Source organism: Cherax quadricarinatus, chromosome 22 (assembly GCF_038502225.1).
Source record: "Cherax quadricarinatus isolate ZL_2023a chromosome 22, ASM3850222v1, whole genome shotgun sequence".
In the NCBI taxonomy this organism is placed as follows: Eukaryota; Metazoa; Arthropoda; class Malacostraca; order Decapoda; family Parastacidae; genus Cherax; species Cherax quadricarinatus.
The window spans coordinates 23928493-23948284 of record NC_091313.1 but is presented as its reverse complement, the minus strand read 5'-3'; the positions used below and the strand labels follow the sequence as shown (position 1 = coordinate 23948284).

At 42.3% G+C, this 19792-nt stretch overlaps 1 protein-coding gene across 1 annotated transcript in view; it reads left to right on the top strand.

Moving 5' to 3' along the window:
* The first annotated feature begins 728 nt into the window (after positions 1-728).
* The window catches only part of LOC128689647 (uncharacterized), a 39039-nt gene continuing 19975 nt past the window's right edge, over positions 729-19792 (top strand). The window contains exon 1 of the mRNA XM_070087552.1: positions 729-1056. Within this exon, the coding sequence (XP_069943653.1) occupies positions 1019-1056 (38 nt within the window). The 5' untranslated portion in view covers positions 729-1018. The remainder of the gene's footprint in view (positions 1057-19792) is intronic.

Sequence of the window (19792 nt, the reverse complement as noted above, 5' to 3'; positions counted from 1 at the left end):
TTAAAAGCCCTCAGGATAATGCTACTCACACATGTATCTGTGTCTAGTGTGTGTACTTATCTATATGTGAATGCTTATGTTTAAACCTTGCTCCTGGATCTCTCCTTCAACATGCCGATTGCCAGATTCACTCTCCTAGCTTCAGGAACCCTATCGTACCAGTTCTTAAAACTGTGTGTGTGCCTGTTTGTGTGTGGGGGGGGGGAAGAAGTCTATTGATGAAGCAGTTGATGACGTTTTAACGCTGTCAGTAGCATCTACAAAGTAGCAGCTACTTGCGTAACCTGGTGCAATATACCCACTGAGTTCTAAATATTTTCGGAAAATTGTTTATCATTTGGTTATACGGGACTGTATTATGTGGTCTACAAAAACTAACCTAGTACCATGGAAAATCTGTTACTGTTTTTGTAAAAGGTGGGAGATGAAAACTAGAATCTCTGGAAGTTAAAAACGTTTCTAGCTCGTAATGTTGCCTGTGTCTACTTGTTCAAATATTAATCTCCTATATAAATACACAGTGATCAGTGCTTTATTCATTCGTGACGCACTGATAAAAGCTTAACGCGGATCCTTGCAATTTGCTGATAAAGGCACCAGCCTTGTTTGATTAATGACAATTAACATGATACTAGTATGCATGTGCAGCTGGCAACCTCAGCCCAGACAGGGGTAGCCTAGTGAGAGTGGGGATCCACCGTAATTCTTGATAGCGCACGCATAGGTTTTCCTGCAGTTGGCTTAAAACAACAGTTTGGTAAACAACTGATCGTATTATATTTTCGTTAAATTGATAATTTGCGAGGTACTTAATTGAAATGGAGAGTTATATCTTAGACCATGTAAGAAATAAAAAAAAATTGAAATAATTTAATAGGTCGTTAAGTTATGCACTGCGAATATATATGTTTAATAGATTTAATATACGTGTGCAATAGTGGTGAAACATTAAGCAGAAGAGACGTCTTGAAGAAGCAGAAGGCCTGTCTTCGCCTATTAAGTGGTTTATTTTTATTGGATGTCCGAAAAAAATGTTTTGGAGTTGCTAAACACAAGGTAAAATTATTTTTTTAAGCCATATTGTTCGTGAATCTGTTGCATTCTTGTGGTCACTCACATTGCGTTTTCTTTTCTTTTAATGCTTGCCCTTGTAATATATTATGTGATACGGGTCATATGACTAAAACCCGTGTCAGGAAACTTATTTTGTTTCCTGACGAAGCTGACCTAATCTATCAGTGTTCACTATACACTGACGTATGTCTCCACACAGGTATGAAGTGTCTCGTTGCATTTAACACTGTCCTCTCCATTGTATATTTACGCACTGAGATGTAGATGAATGGTTCAGAGAACCGACAAGTTGATAAATTAGACACATGTGCAAAACTTGGGTATCTTGATTGAGGAAACGTTTCGCCACACAGTTTCTTCATCAGTCCATACGAAGGAGAACGTTGAAGAACAGGAGAGGTTTGAGGTAATCAGTCTCTCAGCCTTGTGTCGATGTGGTCAGTCCATCAATCTTTAAAAAATACAGCATATGTGCGAAGTAGCTTATATACCGTAGGCAGGAGAGGTGTAACAGTCGTAGGTGGTATCACATTTGTCTAATGTAGAAGTAGGTCATTCCCAAGGGTTAGGCAAGTGAAGAATTCCCTGTATTAAGATCCCAAGATGTTGCTGTGTCAGACAGGAATGTAGATATAACAACACTTATGACTCACGATTCAAATAATTTCACTCCGATTCGTGAGATAGTAACATAACCTCTTTCTTGACTTCTGTATCACACTTCTCTTTCATCAGTTGTTTAAAATCAGTGATTTTCTAATTATTCCACTACAAAGTAACTTCCTAACGCCATACCTGTTGGGGTGGCAACAGGTATGGCGGTAAATGTGGATAAATCAAAGCTCATGAGATTAGGGGCATGGAATGGGCGGGAGGGTGAGGGTGATGGGGTGAGGTGGTGTGTTGTGGATTGGCTAATGATTTGTGGGATGGTGTATATGCGCGATGCGCGGTTGGCGAGGGAGGTTAATTCAAAGTGTGTAGTAGATAGAGTGCTGGGAAGATTGAATGGGTTGCGGCCTACACATCTTATGCTACAGCAGAGGGTCATTGTGGTCAATGTGCTTATATTTAGCAAAATATGGCATGTGGCAGCGTTGTACATTTTGGCGTATGGGGATGTTCGGAGATTGTTGGGTAAGGTTTTCCGTTTTATTTGGGGTTTGGGATGTGATTGGTTAAGGAGGGGAGTGGTAATGCTCCCGATAGCCAAGGGAGGGCTGGGGTTAATACACTTGGAACGAAGGTTGAAGAGAGTTTATGTGAAGCACAGGTTCCTGTGGGTGCGTGGGGAGGGGGGAGGAGGGTTGGGGATTGTGTGAGAAGACATTTGGAGATAGTGGAGGGGACGGGATTTGCAAGATTGTGAGAAGATGTTGCATGTCTTAATGCTCGTCAGAGATCCAAAGAACATACGGGTAGGGTCCATAGAGAGGAAGCTATGGCCTAGGGAGGCAGTGGCTGTGAAAAGGGCATACCCGATGTACACATGGGAAGACATTTGGGGATGGTTAAAAGGGTTGCATATCCAGCCGCATGTGAGAGAAGTAATGTATAGGTTCCTCCACGAGATCTTGCCGTCCGGGGTAGTTTTACAATAGACAGATCAGGGAGGGTAGGATGTGTCAGGATTCTGGGGTAGATGAGTCGGCTTTTCATGTAGTCTAATTCTGCAAACGTTTATGGATTGTGAGGGGTGGATGGGGAAAGTGATTCGGTATGTGGGGGGGGGGGGAGTTGTCGGTACTGAGAGCACTATGTTTAGATGTAGGTGGGGTAGAGGTGAAGGTTCAAAGGGCAGTGGCTTACTTAGTAGTTGATTTCGTCTTTATATCGTGGGCAATGAGAGATAAAGGGTTGAGGGAATGTAGAATGGCCCTAGCTGCAACTTTTTATAGAACACAGTGTCGTAACACGGAAATATATGGGGGAAGGTGGGAGAGGGATTTTCCGGAGGGTTATAGAGATTTTTAAGTTGAGGGATTTATGGGTTTTATAGATTGTCAGGGTATGGCTGGTCTCCCCTGGGGAGGGGGTGTGATTGCGGGCGTGAGGAGTGTGTCTCGCAGTGGTCTGACTGTCTGTGTGTGTGGGAATGCGAGTTAGAAGTTTTTTTTTTTTTTTTTTTTGGGGGGGGGGGGGGTTTTTGGTCTGGGTTTGTGGAATATAGGTCCTACAGCAGGGATGCCTGATGGGTCAGACATAACCCATTGGCCACTTTGTGTGATTGGGGTTTGTGTTGAGTGAGTATTGTATAGCTCCCTTGAGGTGTTATTATGTGTGATAAGCTTATCATTTTGCATTACTGTTTATTGTCTTCCTTTCAAGGAGTTCTGGTGTTTCAGTTTAGAGCACACTGCATCCTTAGTCTGTGCACAGTTAAGGCCTTTTCACAAAGGTAGTATGTGTACTCACCCTGTGGGGTATATGGGCATCTAGGCTTCTACCTTGAGTCAGTCTCGTCAGGGTGGTGAAGAGTGTGCGAGTGTTTTTTATTTGGGGGAATTATTGAGTGGCGTGCATAGGGTGAGGGGTTGTATGATATCTATGTTGAGATTTAGATTGTTGACAAAAGTGGCGCACAACAAGTGATTTTATTGAGGATATCAATAAAATTTGAGCTTGGGAAATGCCAAGATGGTTATGTAATATTGTATGCTTCATTAAATAGAATGTTTTTTTTTTTAATATACGTGTGCAATAGTGGTGAAACATTAAGCAGAAGAGACGTCTTGAAGAAGCAGAAGGCCTGTCTTCGCCTATTAAGTGGTTTATTTTTATTGGATGTCCGAAAAAATTGTTTTGGAGTTGCTAAGCACAAGGGAAAATTATTTTTTTAAGCCATATTGTTCGTGAATCTGTTGCATTCTTGTGGTCACTCACACTGCGTTTTCTTTTCTTTTAATGCTTGCCCTTGTAATATATTATGTGATACGGGTCATATGACTAAAACCCGTGTCAGGAAACTTATTTTGTTTCCTGACGAAGCTGACCTAATCTATCAGTGTCCACTATACACTGACGTATGTCTCCACACAGGTATGAAGTGTCGAGTTGCATTTAACACTGTCCTCTCCATTGTATATTTACGCACTGAGATGTAGATAAATGGTTCAGAGAACCGACAAGTTGATAAATTAGACACATGTGAAAAACTTGGGTATCTTGATTGAGGAAACGTTTCGCCACACAGTTTCTTCATCAGTCCATACGAAGGAGAACGTTGAAGAACAGGAGAGGTTTGAGGTAATCAGTCTCTCAGCCTTGTGTCGATGTGGTCAGTCCATCAATCTTTAAAAGAATACAGTATATGTGCGAAGTAGCTTATATACCGTAGGCAGGAGAGGTGTAACAGTCGTAGGTGGTATCACATTTGTCTAATGTAGAAGTAGGTCATTCCCAAGGGTTAGGCAAGTGAAGAATTCCCTGTATTAAGATCCCAAGATGTTGCTGTGTCAGACAGGAATGTAGATATAACAACACTTATGACTCACGATTCAAATAATTTCACTCTGATTCGTGAGATAGTAACATAACCTCTTTCTTGACTTCTGTATCACACTTCTCTTTCATCAGTTGTTTAAAATCAGTGATTTTCTAATTATTCCTCTACAAAGTAACTTCCTAACGCTTCTGTGTGTGTACTTATTTGTGATGCAGGGGTCGAGTCGCAGCTCCTGAGCCCGCCTCTTCGCTGTGTGTACTCACCTAGTTGTGGTTGCAGGGGTCGATTCATAGCTCTTGGCCCCACCTCTTCACTGGTCGCTATTGGGTCACTCTCCCTGAACCATGAGGTTTATCATACCTCTGCTTAAAGCTGTGAATGGATCCTGCCTCCACTACATCGTTTCCCAAACAATTCCACTTCCTGACTACTCTGTGACTTAAGAAATACTTCCTAACATCCCTGTGATTCATCTGTGTCTTCAACTTCCAACTGTGTCCCCTTGTTGCTGTGTCCCATCTCTGGAACATTGTGTCTCTGTCCACCTTGTTAATTCCTCTCCGTATTTTGTATGTCGTTATCATGTCCCCCCTATCTCTCCTGTCCTCCAGTGTCGTCAGGTCGATTTCCCTTAACCTCTCCTCGTAGGATAGACCCCTTAGCTCTGGGATTAGTCTTGTTGCAAACCTTTGCACTTTCTCTAGTTTCTTTACGTGCTTGGCTAGGTGTGGGTTCCAAACTGGTGCCGCATACTCCAATATGGGCCTAACAGTGTACTGGGTCCTGAACGATTCCTTATTAAGATGTCGGAATGCTGTTCTTAGGTTTGTTGGGTGCCCATATGCTGCAGCAGTTATTTGGTTGATGTGCGCCTCAGGAGATATGCCTGGTGTTATACTCACCCCAAGATCTGTTTCCTTGAGTGAGGTTTGTAGTCTCTGGCCCCCTAGACTGTACTCCGTCTGCGGTCTTCTTTGCCCTTCCCCAATTTTCACGACTTTTGCACTAATCTATTGCGTGGAACTGTGTCAAACGGCTTCTTACAGTCCAAGAAAATGCAATCTACCCAGCCCTCTCTCTCTTGTCTTACTGCTGTCACTCTGGCATAGAACTACAGTAGGTTTGTGACACAGGATTGCCCGTCCCTGAAACCATGTTGGCTGTTGTTGACGAGCTCATTTTTTTCTAGGTGCTCCACCACTATTCTCAATGACTTTGCATACTATACATGTCAATGACACTGGTCTATAGTTTAGTGCTGCTTGTCTGTCTCCTTGTGTGTGTGTGTGTGTGTGTGTGTGTGTGTGTGTGTGTGTGTGTGTGTGTGTGTGTGTGTGTGTGCCAACTAACACTCGCCAATACTTCACGGGAAGTGCGAACCTCGTACGAAAATTATCGCAATAAAAGTTGGTATGTTGATGCAGTATATGTAGTGCTACTATCCCTCCTGTTAATTCGGGTGGTAGTGGTTTAATCATCAGGAAACAGGATAAGTGTCTGAGCCTACCGTGGTTCGGTAGACAACCTCCCACTTCACACACTGAGTGTCCGTAGTTTGATCCCTGGCTGGGTGAAAATGATGGGCATGTTTCCTTGCACCTGCTGTCCTTGTTCAGTAAGTAGGTACCTGGGTGTTAGTTGAATGGTGTAGGTCGCATCCTGGGGGACAAGATTGAAGGCCCACAATGAAAATAAGACAGTCCTCGATGGCGCACTGACTTTCTTAGGTTATCCTAGGTGGCTAATCCTTCCCCGGGGTAGCCACCTGAACAAATGTTATCACTGGCTTTCTTGAGCTTTCTCCCTTCAATAAAAAAAAAGAGTATCATTACTTAGTAGTATCCTAAGATATTTCTTCATCTCTGCAATTTCGCTTCTGATATCCTCCATCACGTATCTCTAGTTTGTACTTTCCAAACATTTCTTTCATTCGGGTACCAAACCTGGATTCTTCTTTCATTTATCTTCTGTTAATGCATCTGTTGTTTGTTACGATTAGTGTGAGAGGGGCTTCTGGGGGAAGATAATCCATAGGTGGGGTGTCTGAGACGAGTCTGAATGGGTCGTGGGGAGACATATCAAGTCATTAATTGTGTGGAGAGGTGGGAAAGGGCGTGAGAAGGCAGGAAAATGGGCGTGGTTCAGGAGAGGGCGCGAGGTGGGGTAAAGGAGAGGTTGCTGAAGAGTTTGTGCAGTGTTATGTGACTGAAGCGTGGGTGGTGAGGCAGGAAAGGGTGTGAGGTAGCAGAGGAACTCAACATTTTCTCTCACCAAAATTTATACAATTGCAAATAGTATACGCCCTGCCATCTCAGGGTCATGCAGTTATACATTTGTTATAACTGTGTGAAGCTGATGGGTAAGTGTTATACCCGATTTAACGAAATTGATTTTAATTCATTAATGACACTATATACACACACATGTATATAAATGCACCAAAGTGGTTAGGTCATTTACCTTTATTATCCCACCTAACCTCCTCCCACCCACCTTTTTCCCATGTTTCCATCCGTACCCATTCTTCTTCCTTCCCCATCTTACAAAAGCTCTGGTCATACAAGTTAAGTAGCGGGAGACAAAATAGTGGCGCCAGGGGAGGGGATGGGTTGGTGTTGCTCTAAGTGTGGTGCTGGGGTGGATGAGACAGCGGTGTTTACATATGACTGGTTGGTTATAGACGTCGTCTCATCCTGTCTGGTGTTTAGTAGCTAATAAGGTTTAACTTTTGTATTTTCTCGTATGCTTGAATGAATTTATGTGAATAGCGACTGGAGCAAGTCCCAGATGACATATCGACATAGTGTTATCATATCTCTTATATATATATATATATATATATATATATATATATATATATATATATATATATATATATATATATATATATATATATATATATATATATATACGTATATATATAAACACTGATCTCTGGCTGAAGGAGACTCGAACCTACGAACCTTAGGACAAGGTACGCAGTGCTTTACCAATCTACCCACACTGGACCAATACCTTGGTGTGTAGCATGCGCTACACGTTTGATCCAAGGCAGCCAGCTTTCAGGGAGAAGGCTTACAGCTTTTCATCTCATCCCCTGCATGCATCAGCCTTACTAGAGATTTGAACAATGCAAGGAATTCGCGAGAGCATGCGAAATATACACAAACACTGATCTCTGGCTGAAGGAGACTCGAACCTACGAACCTAAGGACAAGGTACGCAGTGCTTTACCAATCTACCCACACTGGACCAATACCTTGGCGTGTAGCATGCGCTACACGTTTGATCCAAGGCAGCCAGCTTTCAGGGAGAAGGCTTACAGCTTTTCATCTCATCCCCTGCATGCATCAGCCTTACTAGAGATTTGAACAATGCAAGGAATTCGCGAGAGCATGCGAAATATACAGAAACACTGATCTCTGGCTGAAGGAGACTCGAACCTACGTGTAGCGCATGCTACACGCCAAGGTATTGGTCCAGTGTGGGTAGATTGGTAAAGCACTGCGTACCTTGTCCTAAGGTTCGTAGGTTCGAGTCTCCTTCAGCCAGAGATCAGTGTTTGTGTATATTTCGCATGCTCTCGCGAATTCCTTGCATTGTTCAAATCTCTAGTAAGGCTGATGCATGCAGGGGATGAGATGAAAAGCTGTAAGCCTTCTCCCTGAAAGCTGGCTGCCTTGGATCAAACGTGTAGCGCATGCTACACGCCAAGGTATTGGTCCAGTGTGGGTAGATTGGTAAAGCACTGCGTACCTTGTCCTAAGGTTCGTAGGTTCGAGTCTCCTTCAGCCAGAGATCAGTGTTTGTGTATATTTTGCATGCTCTCGCGAATTCCTTATATATATATATATATATATATATATATATATATATATATATATATATATATATATATATATATATATATATATATATATATATATATATATACATTTGTTATAACTGTTATAATAGTGTGAGCATGGTGATTAGTGTGCCAAATGGCGAGGGTTTTTTTCTACATGGAACAATAAGTGTATAACAATTAGCAAAAGTTAGTCAGTGATGTGCGTCTTGAGCGAACACACAGGGCCACTCCCTCCCCCATCCCAGATCCCCTCCCCTAATCCCAGCCTAGGCCCACTGACTTCCTGACCAAGGGTGTTGCCGTTTAGTGCCCCACCAATTACAAGTTCCGCCGCTCGCTACTCCCCCACCCTCATCCCCCATGCATCCATGCTGCCCTTCACCCGTCACCCCACAGCTGGCGCCCTCCCACCCCCACGATATCAGCAATGTCACAAGTAGTCGCGGGTTCCCAGGAATCTTCACGACAGAGCCAAAGCTGTCGTTCACGAGGCATCTGCCGGGTGTGCCACAGGGAATGTGCACTCAATCCCACATCTGGCAACATCCGTGCACACAATAGATGTCTAGGCTCCAGGAGAGCTCCAAATGAGAACAACCAACAGCCTCCCCCAGCAGACAGGGCTGACAGCTACCGTGACTTCACCTCTACAGAGGACCTCAAATCTGCAATCAAATTAACATCCACCAGGACTCTGACACACATCCCCAAAGCAGCTCGCCCTCAAGCTGCTAGCAAATTCACTGACCTTCTGAAGAAAGTCAACGATGCTCCTTCAAACAACAGATCCTGGCACAACTTGCTGCTTTTTGGCAATGCCTGTTTGGCTGTCCCACCAAGGAGGGACAAGTCACTAGCAACACATGTTATTAGGGCAATAAATGCATTCCCAAGGGATGACAACCTCGTCCGTCTCCCCCCTAGGGCGACAAACACCCGCCGGGCAAATGCCAACAACAGGACACCCGACACCTCAAAAATCAGAGCCCAAATTAGCAAAAAAATAGAAGAGGGTAATACTATTGGAGCTTTGAGACTTATAACCAGTGAGGATACCATCGCTCCCAAGGACGTCAGCACGGCGCAAGCTCTGAAGGACAAACATCCACCCAGGGCTCCCAGTACCAACATTGACCTCCCTGACATTGCAGCAGGCGAAGAACATCTAACCTTACAGGATGCTGATGTGTATAAAGCTGCTATGTCATTTCCACAGGGTTCAGCAGGAGGTTTCACCGGTTTAAGGCCTCAACACTTAAAACAAATACTCAATCCAGCACTTGGTGAGGTTTCAGAGAGGCTGCTGTCTGAACTCACCAAATTTTCCAACCTGTGCCTGGCTGGCGGTGTCCCAGAGGCCATCAGACCCTTTTTCTTTGGTGCCTCATTGTGTGCCCTCCGGAAAAAGGATGGCGGAATCAGGCCCATTGCAGTGGGTAACACCCTTCGGCGCCTAGTCGCCAAGGCTGCAGTAAGAAGGGTGAGTCAAGAGGCTGCTGCAATGCTGAAACCAACTCAGCTCGGTTTCGGCGTTCAACAGGGCTGTGAAGCAGCTGCCCACGCAGCACGAGTATATATCAAAAACATGTCCTATGAAAAAGCCTTGGTCAAATTGGACTTTGCCAATGCTTTCAACTCAGTCAGAAGGGATGCTGCTCTCCAAGCAGTTTATAGAAACTTCCCTTCCCTTTATCCCTTCATAGAATCGTGTTATAGTGTGACTTCCAAACTATTGTTTGGGGACCATGAAATTGACTCGTGTGAGGGCGTGCAACAGGGGGACCCTCTCGCCCCCTTTCTATTTTGTTTGGTCATCAAGGAAGTCACGGAGGCACTCTCCAGCGAGCTCAATATCTGGTTCCTGGACGACGGTACCCTAGCTGGCACAACAGAATCTCTCCTGGAGGACATCAGTAAAATTAAAGACATGGGAGAAAGCCTGGGCCTTTCTTTAAACCCCACCAAATGTGAAATAGTTTCTACCAATCAACAGTTGATCCAGAATATTAGTACCGTTTTACCAGGAGCACGAGCCATTGATCCAGCCAATAGCACTCTCCTCGGTGCTCCTCTTGGGTCCAATGCCATCGATCTGATCCTAGGAAAAAAAGTCTCAGACCTCCGGACGATGGAAAGCAGGATGAAAGACATTGACACACACGATGCCTTCTACCTACTCACCAGGTGCCTGTCAACCCCAAAACTTACCTATTTTCTGAGATGCTCCCCAGCCTTCAGCAGTCCAAAACTCAAGGAATATGACTCTCTCCTGAAGGCCATGCTAGAGAGTGTATTGAATCTTTCCCTTGACGATGGACAGTGGTTGCAAGCCTCACTTCCGGTCAGGCTTGGAGGGCTAGGAGTACGCAGATCCTCCCAGATTGCTCTACCAGCTTTCCTATCCTCTTCCATTGCATCAAACGAGTTGATAAGACAAATTCTTCCTGACACCCTCAGTGACTCAGCAGGAATAGAAGACCCTAGCTATGTCAGTGCCATCACCGAATGGGAGACTCTTGCTGCTCCAGCACCAAACCCTAGTGCAGCACTGGCTCACAAACAGTCAAGCTGGGATAGCCCAATTGCTGAAAAGGTGCTTGCCAACATGCTCAGGGCTGCAACATCAGATAGGGAGATTGCCCGTCTCCAGGCTGTGAGTGCACATCACTCCGGGGACTTCCTCCAAACAGTTCCCATATCGGCAATGGGAACGCGACTCGACCCTAAGACCCTCCGTATTGCAGTGGCTCTGCGCCTTGCTGCCCCAATTCACACAGAATATATGTGTATTTGCGGCGAAGTGCAAGCAGACCAATACGGTCTACATGGTCTTAACTGTTCCAAAACCAAGGGCTGGCATGCAAGACACAATGAGGTCAACGACATCATTAAGAGAACCCTTGCTACAGCTGGATGCCCTGCCGAGAGGGAGCCACGATCACTTGCAGCAAACAATACCCACAACCCAGCAAACCGCCCCGACGGGATCACCATCTATCCTTGGAAGAATGGCAAGCTCTTAGCATGGGACTATACCTGTGTGTCCACACTGGCTGACACCTATATCCATCACAGTGTGGGGCGACAGGGAGGAGCTGCTGACCACAGGGAGGAGTACAAGATCAGCAAGTACAGGGACATTAGCCAACAGTATCAATTTGTCCCAGTGGGATCAGAGACCTTGGGATCATGGGGAAAAAATGCCACACGTTTCCTTAAAGAATTGGGTTCCAGACTCATCGACACCACCAGGGACCCAAGGGCAGCCACTTTCATGTTCCAGCGCCTCAGCGTCGCCATCCAGAGGGGAAATGCTTGCTGCATACTTGGCTCACGTCCAGCCTCGGAGGAGCTGGAGGAAATTCATCATCTTTGATACATTGTGCCATTGTATTCATGTTTATGTTTTTTTCTGTAAATGTATTTTGTTTATTAATAAATGTTCACATAGAATAAAAAATATATAGGGGGTGGTAGGAGAAGAAAATATTCAAACAGCTCCGGGGAGAACCTTGAGTTTTCTCTGAGGTACGTTTATTGTCTTCTCTGAGGATGAGGGTCCCCATTCCAGCTATAGAGGTGGTACTTCCCTATATATATATATATATATATATATATATATATATATATATATATATATATATATATATATATATATATATATATATATATATATATATATATGATATAAATATGCAAGATTATATTTTGCTATTTACTTACACTTAGGTCACACTACACATACATTTTTTTTTATTATCACACTGGCCGATTCCCACCAAGGCAGGGTGGCCCGAAAAAGAAAAACTTTCACCATCATTCACTCCATCACTGTCTTGCCAGAAGGGTGCTTTACACTACAGTTTTTAAACTGCAACATTAACACCCCTCCTTCAGAGTGCAGGCACTGTACTTCCCATCTCCAGGACTCAAGTCCGGCCTGCCGGTTTCCCTGAATCCCTTCATAAATGTTACTTTGCTCACACTCCAACAGCACGTCAAGTATTAAAAACCATTTGTCTCCATTCACTCCTATCAAACACGCTCACGCATGCCTGCTGGAAGTCCAAGCCCCTCGCACACAAAACCTCCTTTACCCCCTCCCTCCAACCCTTCCTAGGCCGACCCCTACCCCGCCTTCCTTCCACTACAGACTGATACACTCTTGAAGTTATTCTGTTTCGCTCCATTCTCTCTACATGTCCGAACCACCTCAACAACCCTTCCTCAGCCCTCTGGACAACAGTTTTGGTAATCCCGCACCTCCTCCTAACTTCCAAACTACGAATTCTCTGCATTATATTCACACCACACATTGCCCTCAGACATGACATCTCCACTGCCTCCAGCCTTCTCCTCGCTGCAACATTCATCACCCATGCTTCACACCCATATAAGAGCGTTGGTAAAACTATACTCTCATACATTCCCCTCTTTGCCTCCAAGGACAAAGTTCTTTGTCTCCACAGACTCCTAAGTGCACCACTCACTCTTTTTCCCTCATCAATTCTATGATTCACCTCATCTTTCATAGACCCATCCGCTGACACGTCCACTCCCAAATATCTGAATACGTTCACCTCCTCCATACTCTCTCCCTCCAATCTGATATTCAATCTTTCATCACCTAATCTTTTTGTTATCCTCATAACCTTACTCTTTCCTGTATTCACCTTTAATTTTCTTCTTTTGCACACCCTACCAAATTCATCCACCAATCTCTGCAACTTCTCTTCAGAATCTCCCAAGAGCACAGTGTCATCAGCAAAGAGCAGCTGTGACAACTCCCACCCTGTGTGTGATTCTTTATCTTTTAACTCCACGCCTCTTGCCAAGACCCTCGCATTTACTTCTCTTACAACCCCATCTATAAATATATTAAACAACCACGGTGACATCACACATCCTTGTCTAAGGCCTACTTTTACTGGGAAAAAATTTCCCTCTTTTCTACATACTCTAACTTGAGCCTCACTATCCTCGTAAAAACTCTTCACTGCTTTCAGTAACCTACCTCCTACACCATACACTTGCAACATCTGCCACATTGCCCCCCTATCCACCCTGTCATACGCCTTTTCCAAATCCATAAATGCCACAAAGACCTCTTTAGCCTTATCTAAATACTGTTCACTTATATGTTTCACTGTAAACACCTGGTCCACACACCCCCTACCTTTCCTAAAGCCTCCTTGTTCATCTGCTATCCTATTCTCCGTCTTACTCTTAATTCTTTCAATTATAACTCTACCATACACTTTACCAGGTACACTCAACAGACTTATCCCCCTATAATTTTTGCACTCTCTTTTATCCCCTTTGCCTTTATACAAAGGAACTATGCATGCTCTCTGCCAATCCCTAGGTACCTTACCCTCTTCCATACATTTATTAAATAATTGCACCAACCACTCCAAAACTATATCCCCACCTGCTTTTAACATTTCTATCTTTATCCCATCAATCCCGGCTGCCTTACCCCCTTTCATTTTACCTACTGCCTCACGAACTTCCCCCACACTCACAACTGGCTCTTCCTCACTCCTACAAGATGTTATTCCTCCTTGCCCTATACACGAAATCACAGCTTCCCTATCTTCATCAACATTTAACAATTCCTCAAAATATTCCCTCCATCTTCCCAATACCTCTAACTCTCCATTTAATAACTCTCCTCTCCTATTTTTAACTGACAAATCCATTTGTTCTCTAGGCTTCCTTAACTTGTTAATCTCACTCCAAAACTTTTTCTTATTTTCAACAAAATTTGTTGATAACAGCTCACCCACTCTCTCATTTGCTCTCTTTTTACATTGCTTCACCACTCTCTTAACCTCTCTCTTTTTCTCCATATACTCTTCCCTCCTTGCATCACTTCTACTTTGTAAAAACTTCTCATATGCTAACTTTTTCTCCCTTACTACTCTCTTTACATCATCATTCCACCAATCGCTCCTCTTCCCTCCTGCACCCACTTTCCTGTAACCACAAACTTCTGCTGAACACTCTAACACTACATTTTTAAACCTACCCCATTCCTCTTCGACCCCATTGCCTATGCTCTCATTAGCCCATCTATCCTCCAATAGCTGTTTATATCTTACCCTAACTGCCTCCTCTTTTAGTTTATAAACCTTCACCTCTCTCTTCCCTGATGCTTCTATTCTCCTTGTATCCCATCTACCTTTTACTCTCAGTGTAGCTACAACTAGAAAGTGATCTGATATATCTGTGGCCCCTCGATAAACATGTACATCCTGAAGTCTACTCAACAGTCTTTTATCTACTAATACATAATCCAACAAACTACTGTCATTTCGCCCTACATCATATCGTGTATACTTATTTATCCTCTTTTTCTTAAAATATGTATTACCTATAACTAAACCCCTTTCTATACAAAGTTCAATCAAAGGGCTCCCATTATCATTTACACCTGGCACCCCAAACTTACCTACCACACCCTCTCTAAAAGTTTCTCCTACTTTAGCATTCAGGTCCCCTACCACAATTACTCTCTCACTTGGTTCAAAGGCTCCTATACATTCACTTAACATCTCCCAAAATCTCTCTCTCTCCTCTGCATTCCTCTCTTCTCCAGGTGCATACACGCTTATTATGACCCACTTCTCGCATCCAACCTTTACTTTAATCCACATAATTCTCGAATTTACACATTCATATTCTCTTTTCTCCTTCCATAACTGATCATTTAACATTACTGCTACCCCTTCCTTTGCTCTAACTCTCTCAGATACTCCAGATTTAATCCCATTTATTTCCCCCCACTGAAACTCTCCTACCCCCTTCAGCTTTGTTTCGCTTAGAGCCAGGACATCCAACTTCTTTTCATTCATAACATCAGCAATCATCTGTTTCTTGTCATCCGCACTACATCCATGCACATTTAAACAACCCAGTTTTATAAAGTTTTTCTTCTTCTCTTTTTTAGTAAATGTATACAGGAGAAGGGGTTACTAGCCCATTGCTCCCGGCATTTTAGTCGCCTCATACGACACGCATGGCTTACGGAGGAAAGATTCTTTTCCACTTCCCCATGGACAATAGAAGAAATAAAAAAGAACAAGAGCTATTTAGAATAAGGAGAAAAACCTAGATGTATGTATATATATATATATGCATGTGCGTGTCTGTGAAGTGTGACCAAAGTGTAAGTAGGAGTAGCAAGATATCCCTGTTATCTAGCGTGTTCATGAGACAGAAAAAGAAAACCAGCAATCCTACCATCATGCAAAACAGTTACAGGTTTTTGTTTCACAGTCATCTGGCAGGACGGTAGTACTTCCCTGGGTGGTTGCTGTCTACCAACCTACTACATACATGTACACATTTGTGTACATACATGTACACATTTATTTATACACACTCATCTGAGTTTTCTTTGATTTTATCTTAATAGTTCTTGGCCTTGTTACTTTTCCTTTTATATCCATGGGGAAGTGGAATAAGAATCTTTCCTCCGTAAGCCATGCGTGTTGTAAAAGTCAACTAAAATACCGGGAACAATGGGCTAGTAACCCCTTTTCCTGTAAAGATTACTAAAAAGAATAAGAAGAAGAAAATTGTCAAAGTGGGAAGTCTGAATGTGCGTGGATGTTGTGCAGATGATAAGAAAGAGATGATTGTGGATGTTATGAATGAGAAGAAGCTGGATGTCCTGGCTTTAAGTGAAACAAAGCTGAAGGGGGTGGGAGAGTTTCAGTGGAGAGGTTAGGTTATGTTAGGTAAGGTTCGTCAGGAAACAGGACAAATGCGGGTCTTAGTCAGATGATGACCCGCCTTTGGAGCTTTTGGTCATCTGACCGAGGCCTTCCGCTGGCTTACCGGTCCACCCCTTTAAAAATTATGGTCATTTATAACCTTCAGTGGAGAGGAATAAATGGGATTAGGTCAGGGGTTTCAAATAGAGTTACAGCTAAAGAAGGAGTAGCAATAATGTTGAAGGATAAGCTATGGCAGGAAAAGAGGGACTTTAAATGTATTAATTCAAGGATTATGTGGAGTAAAATAAAGATTGGATGTGAAAAGTGGGTTATAATAAGCGTGTATGCACCTGGAGAAGAGAGAAGTGTAGAGGAGAGAGAGAGATTTTGGGAAATGTTGAGTGAATGCGTGGGGAGTTTTGAATCAAGTGTGAGAGTAATGGTGGTTTGGGATTTCAATGCTAAAGTGGGTAAAAATGTTATGGAGGGAGTAGTAGGTAAATTTGGGGTGCCAGGGGTAAATGTAAATGGGGAGCCTTTAATTGAGCTATGTGTAGAAAGAGATTTGGTAATAAGTAATACATATTTTATGAAAAAGAGGATAAATAAATATACAAGGTATGATGTAGCACGTAATGAAAGTAGTTTATTAGATTATGTATTGGTGGATAAAAGGTTGATTGGTAGGCTCCAGGATGTACATGTTTATAGAGGGGCAACTGATATATCGGATCATTATTTAGTTGTAGCTACAGTTAGAGTAAGAGGTAGATGGGAAAAGAGGAAGGTGGCAACAACAAGTAAGAGGGAGGTGAAAGTGTATAAACTAAAGGAGGAGGAAGTTCGGGTGAGATATAAGCGACTATTGGCAAAAAGGTGGGCTAGTGCAAAGATGAGTAGTGGGGGAGGGTGGGTTGAAGAGGGTTGGAATAGTTTTAAAAATGCAGTATTAGAATGTGGGGCAGAAGTTTGTGGTTATAGGAGGGTGGGGGTAGGAGGAAAGAGGAGTGATTGGTGGAATGATAAAGTAAAGGGTGTGATAAAAGAGAAAAAGGTAGCTTATGAAAGGTTTTTACAAAGCAGAAGTGTTATAAGAAGAGCAGAGTATATGTAGAGTAAAAGAAAGGTAAAGAGAGTGGTGAGAGAGTGCAAAAGGAGAGCAGATGATAGAGTGGGAGAGGCACTGTCAAGAAATTTTAATGAAAATAAGAAAAAATTTTGGAGTTAAACAAGTTAAGAAAGTCTATGGAAAGTATGGATTTGTCAGTTAAAAACAGAGTAGGGGAGTTAGTAGATGGGGAGATGGAGGTATTAGGTAGATGGCGAGAATATTTTGAGGAACTTTTAAATGTTAAGGAAGAAACAGAGGCAGTAATTTCATGCACTGGTCAGGGAGGTATACCATCTTTTAGGAGTGAAGAAGAGCAGAATGTAAGTGTGGGGGAGGTACGTGAGGCATTACGTAAAATGAAAGGGGGTAAAGCAGCTGGAACTGATGGGATCATGACAGAAATGTTAAAAGCAGGGGGAATATAGTGTTGGAGTGGTTGGTACTTTTGTTTAATAAATGTATGAAAGAGGGGAAGGTACCTAGGGATTGGCGGAGAGCATGTATAGTCCCTTTATTTAAAGGGAAAGGGGACTAAAGAGACTGTAAAAATTATAGAGGAATAAGTTTACTGAGTATACCAGGAAAAGTGTACGGTAGGGTTATAATTGAAAGAATTAGAGGTAAGACAGAATGTAGGATTGCGGATGAGCAAGGAGGTTTCAGAGTGGGTAGAGGATGTGTAGATCAAGTGTTTACATTGAAGCATATATGTGAACAGTATTTAGATAAAGGTAGGGAAGTTTTTATTGCATTTATGGATTTAGAAAAGGCATATGATAGAGTGGATAGAGAGGCAATGTGGCAGATGTTGCAAGTATATGGAATAGGTGGTAAGTTATTAAATGCTGTAAAGAGTTTTTATGAGGATAGTGAGGCTCAGGTTAGGGTGTGTAGAAGAGAGGGAGACTACTTCCCGGTAAAAGTAGGCCTTAGACAGGGATGTGTAATGTCACCATGGTTGTTTAATATATTTATAGATGGGGTTGTAAAGGAAGTAAATGCTAGGGTGTTCGGGAGAGGGGTGGGATTAAATTTTGGGGAATCAAATTCAAAGTGGGAATTGACACAGTTACTTTTTGCTGATGATACTGTGCTTATGGGAGATTCTAAAGAAAAATTGCAAAGTTTAGTGGATGAGTGTGGGAATGTGTGTAAAGGTAGAAAGTTGAAAGTGAACATAGTAAAGAGTAAGGTGATGAGGGTGTCAAATGATTTAGATAAAGAAAAATTGGATATCAAATTGGGGAGGAGGAGTATGGAAGAAGTGAATGTTTTCAGATACTTGGGAGTTGACGTGTCGGCGGATGGATTTATGAAGGATGAGGTTAATCATAGAATTGATGAGGGAAAAAAGGTGAGTGGTGCGTTGAGGTATATGTGGAGTCAAAAAACGTTATCTATGGAGGCAAAGAAGGGAATGTAAGAAAGTATAGTAGTACCAACACTCTTATATGGGTGTGAAGTTTGGGTGGTAAATGCAGCAGCGAGGAGACGATTGGAGGCAGTGGAGATGTCCTGTTTAAGGGCAATGTGTGGTGTAAATATTATGCAGAAAATTCGGAGTGTGGAAATTAGGAAAAGGTGTGGAGTTAATAAAAGTATTAGTCAGAGGGCAGAAGAGTGGTTGTTGAGGTGGTTTGGTCATTTAGAGAGAATGGATCAAAGTAGAATGACATGGAAAGCATATAAATCTATAGGGGAAGGAAGGCGGGGTAGGGGTCGTCCTCGAAAGGGTTGGAGAGAGGGGGTAAAGGAGGTTTTGTGGGCAAGGGGCTTGGACTTCCAGCATGCGTGCGTGAGCGTGTTAGATAGGAGTGAATGGAGACGAATGGTACTTGGGACCTGACGATCTGTTGGAGTGTGAGCAGGGTAATATTTAGTGAAGGGATTCAGGGAAACCGGTTATTTTCATATAGTCGGACGTGAGTCCTGGAAATGGGAAGTACAATGCCTGCACTTTAAAGGAGGGGTTTGGGATATTGGCAGTTTGGAGGGATATGTTGTGTATCTTTATATGTGTATGCTTCTAAACTGTTGTATTCTGAGCACCTCTGCAAAACCAGTGATAATGTGCGAGTGTGGTGAAAGTGTTGAATGATGATGAAAGTATTTTATTTTTGGGGATTTTCTTTCTTTTTTGGGTCACCCTGTCTTGGTGGGAGACGGCCGACTTGCTAATATATATATATATATATATATATATATATATATATATATATATATATATATATATATATATATATATATATATATATATATATATATATATATATATATATATATATATATATATATATATATATATATATATATATATATATATATATATATATATATATATATATATATATATATATATATATATATATATATATATATATATATATATATATATATATATATATATATATATATATATATATATATATATTTATATATATATATATATATATATATATATATATATATATATATATATACATATATATATTTATATAGTATATATATTTATGTAGTATATATATTTTACACCCTAGGTAGTAGGTTCCTCAACAGCAACCGCCCAGGGAGGTACTACCGTCCTGCCG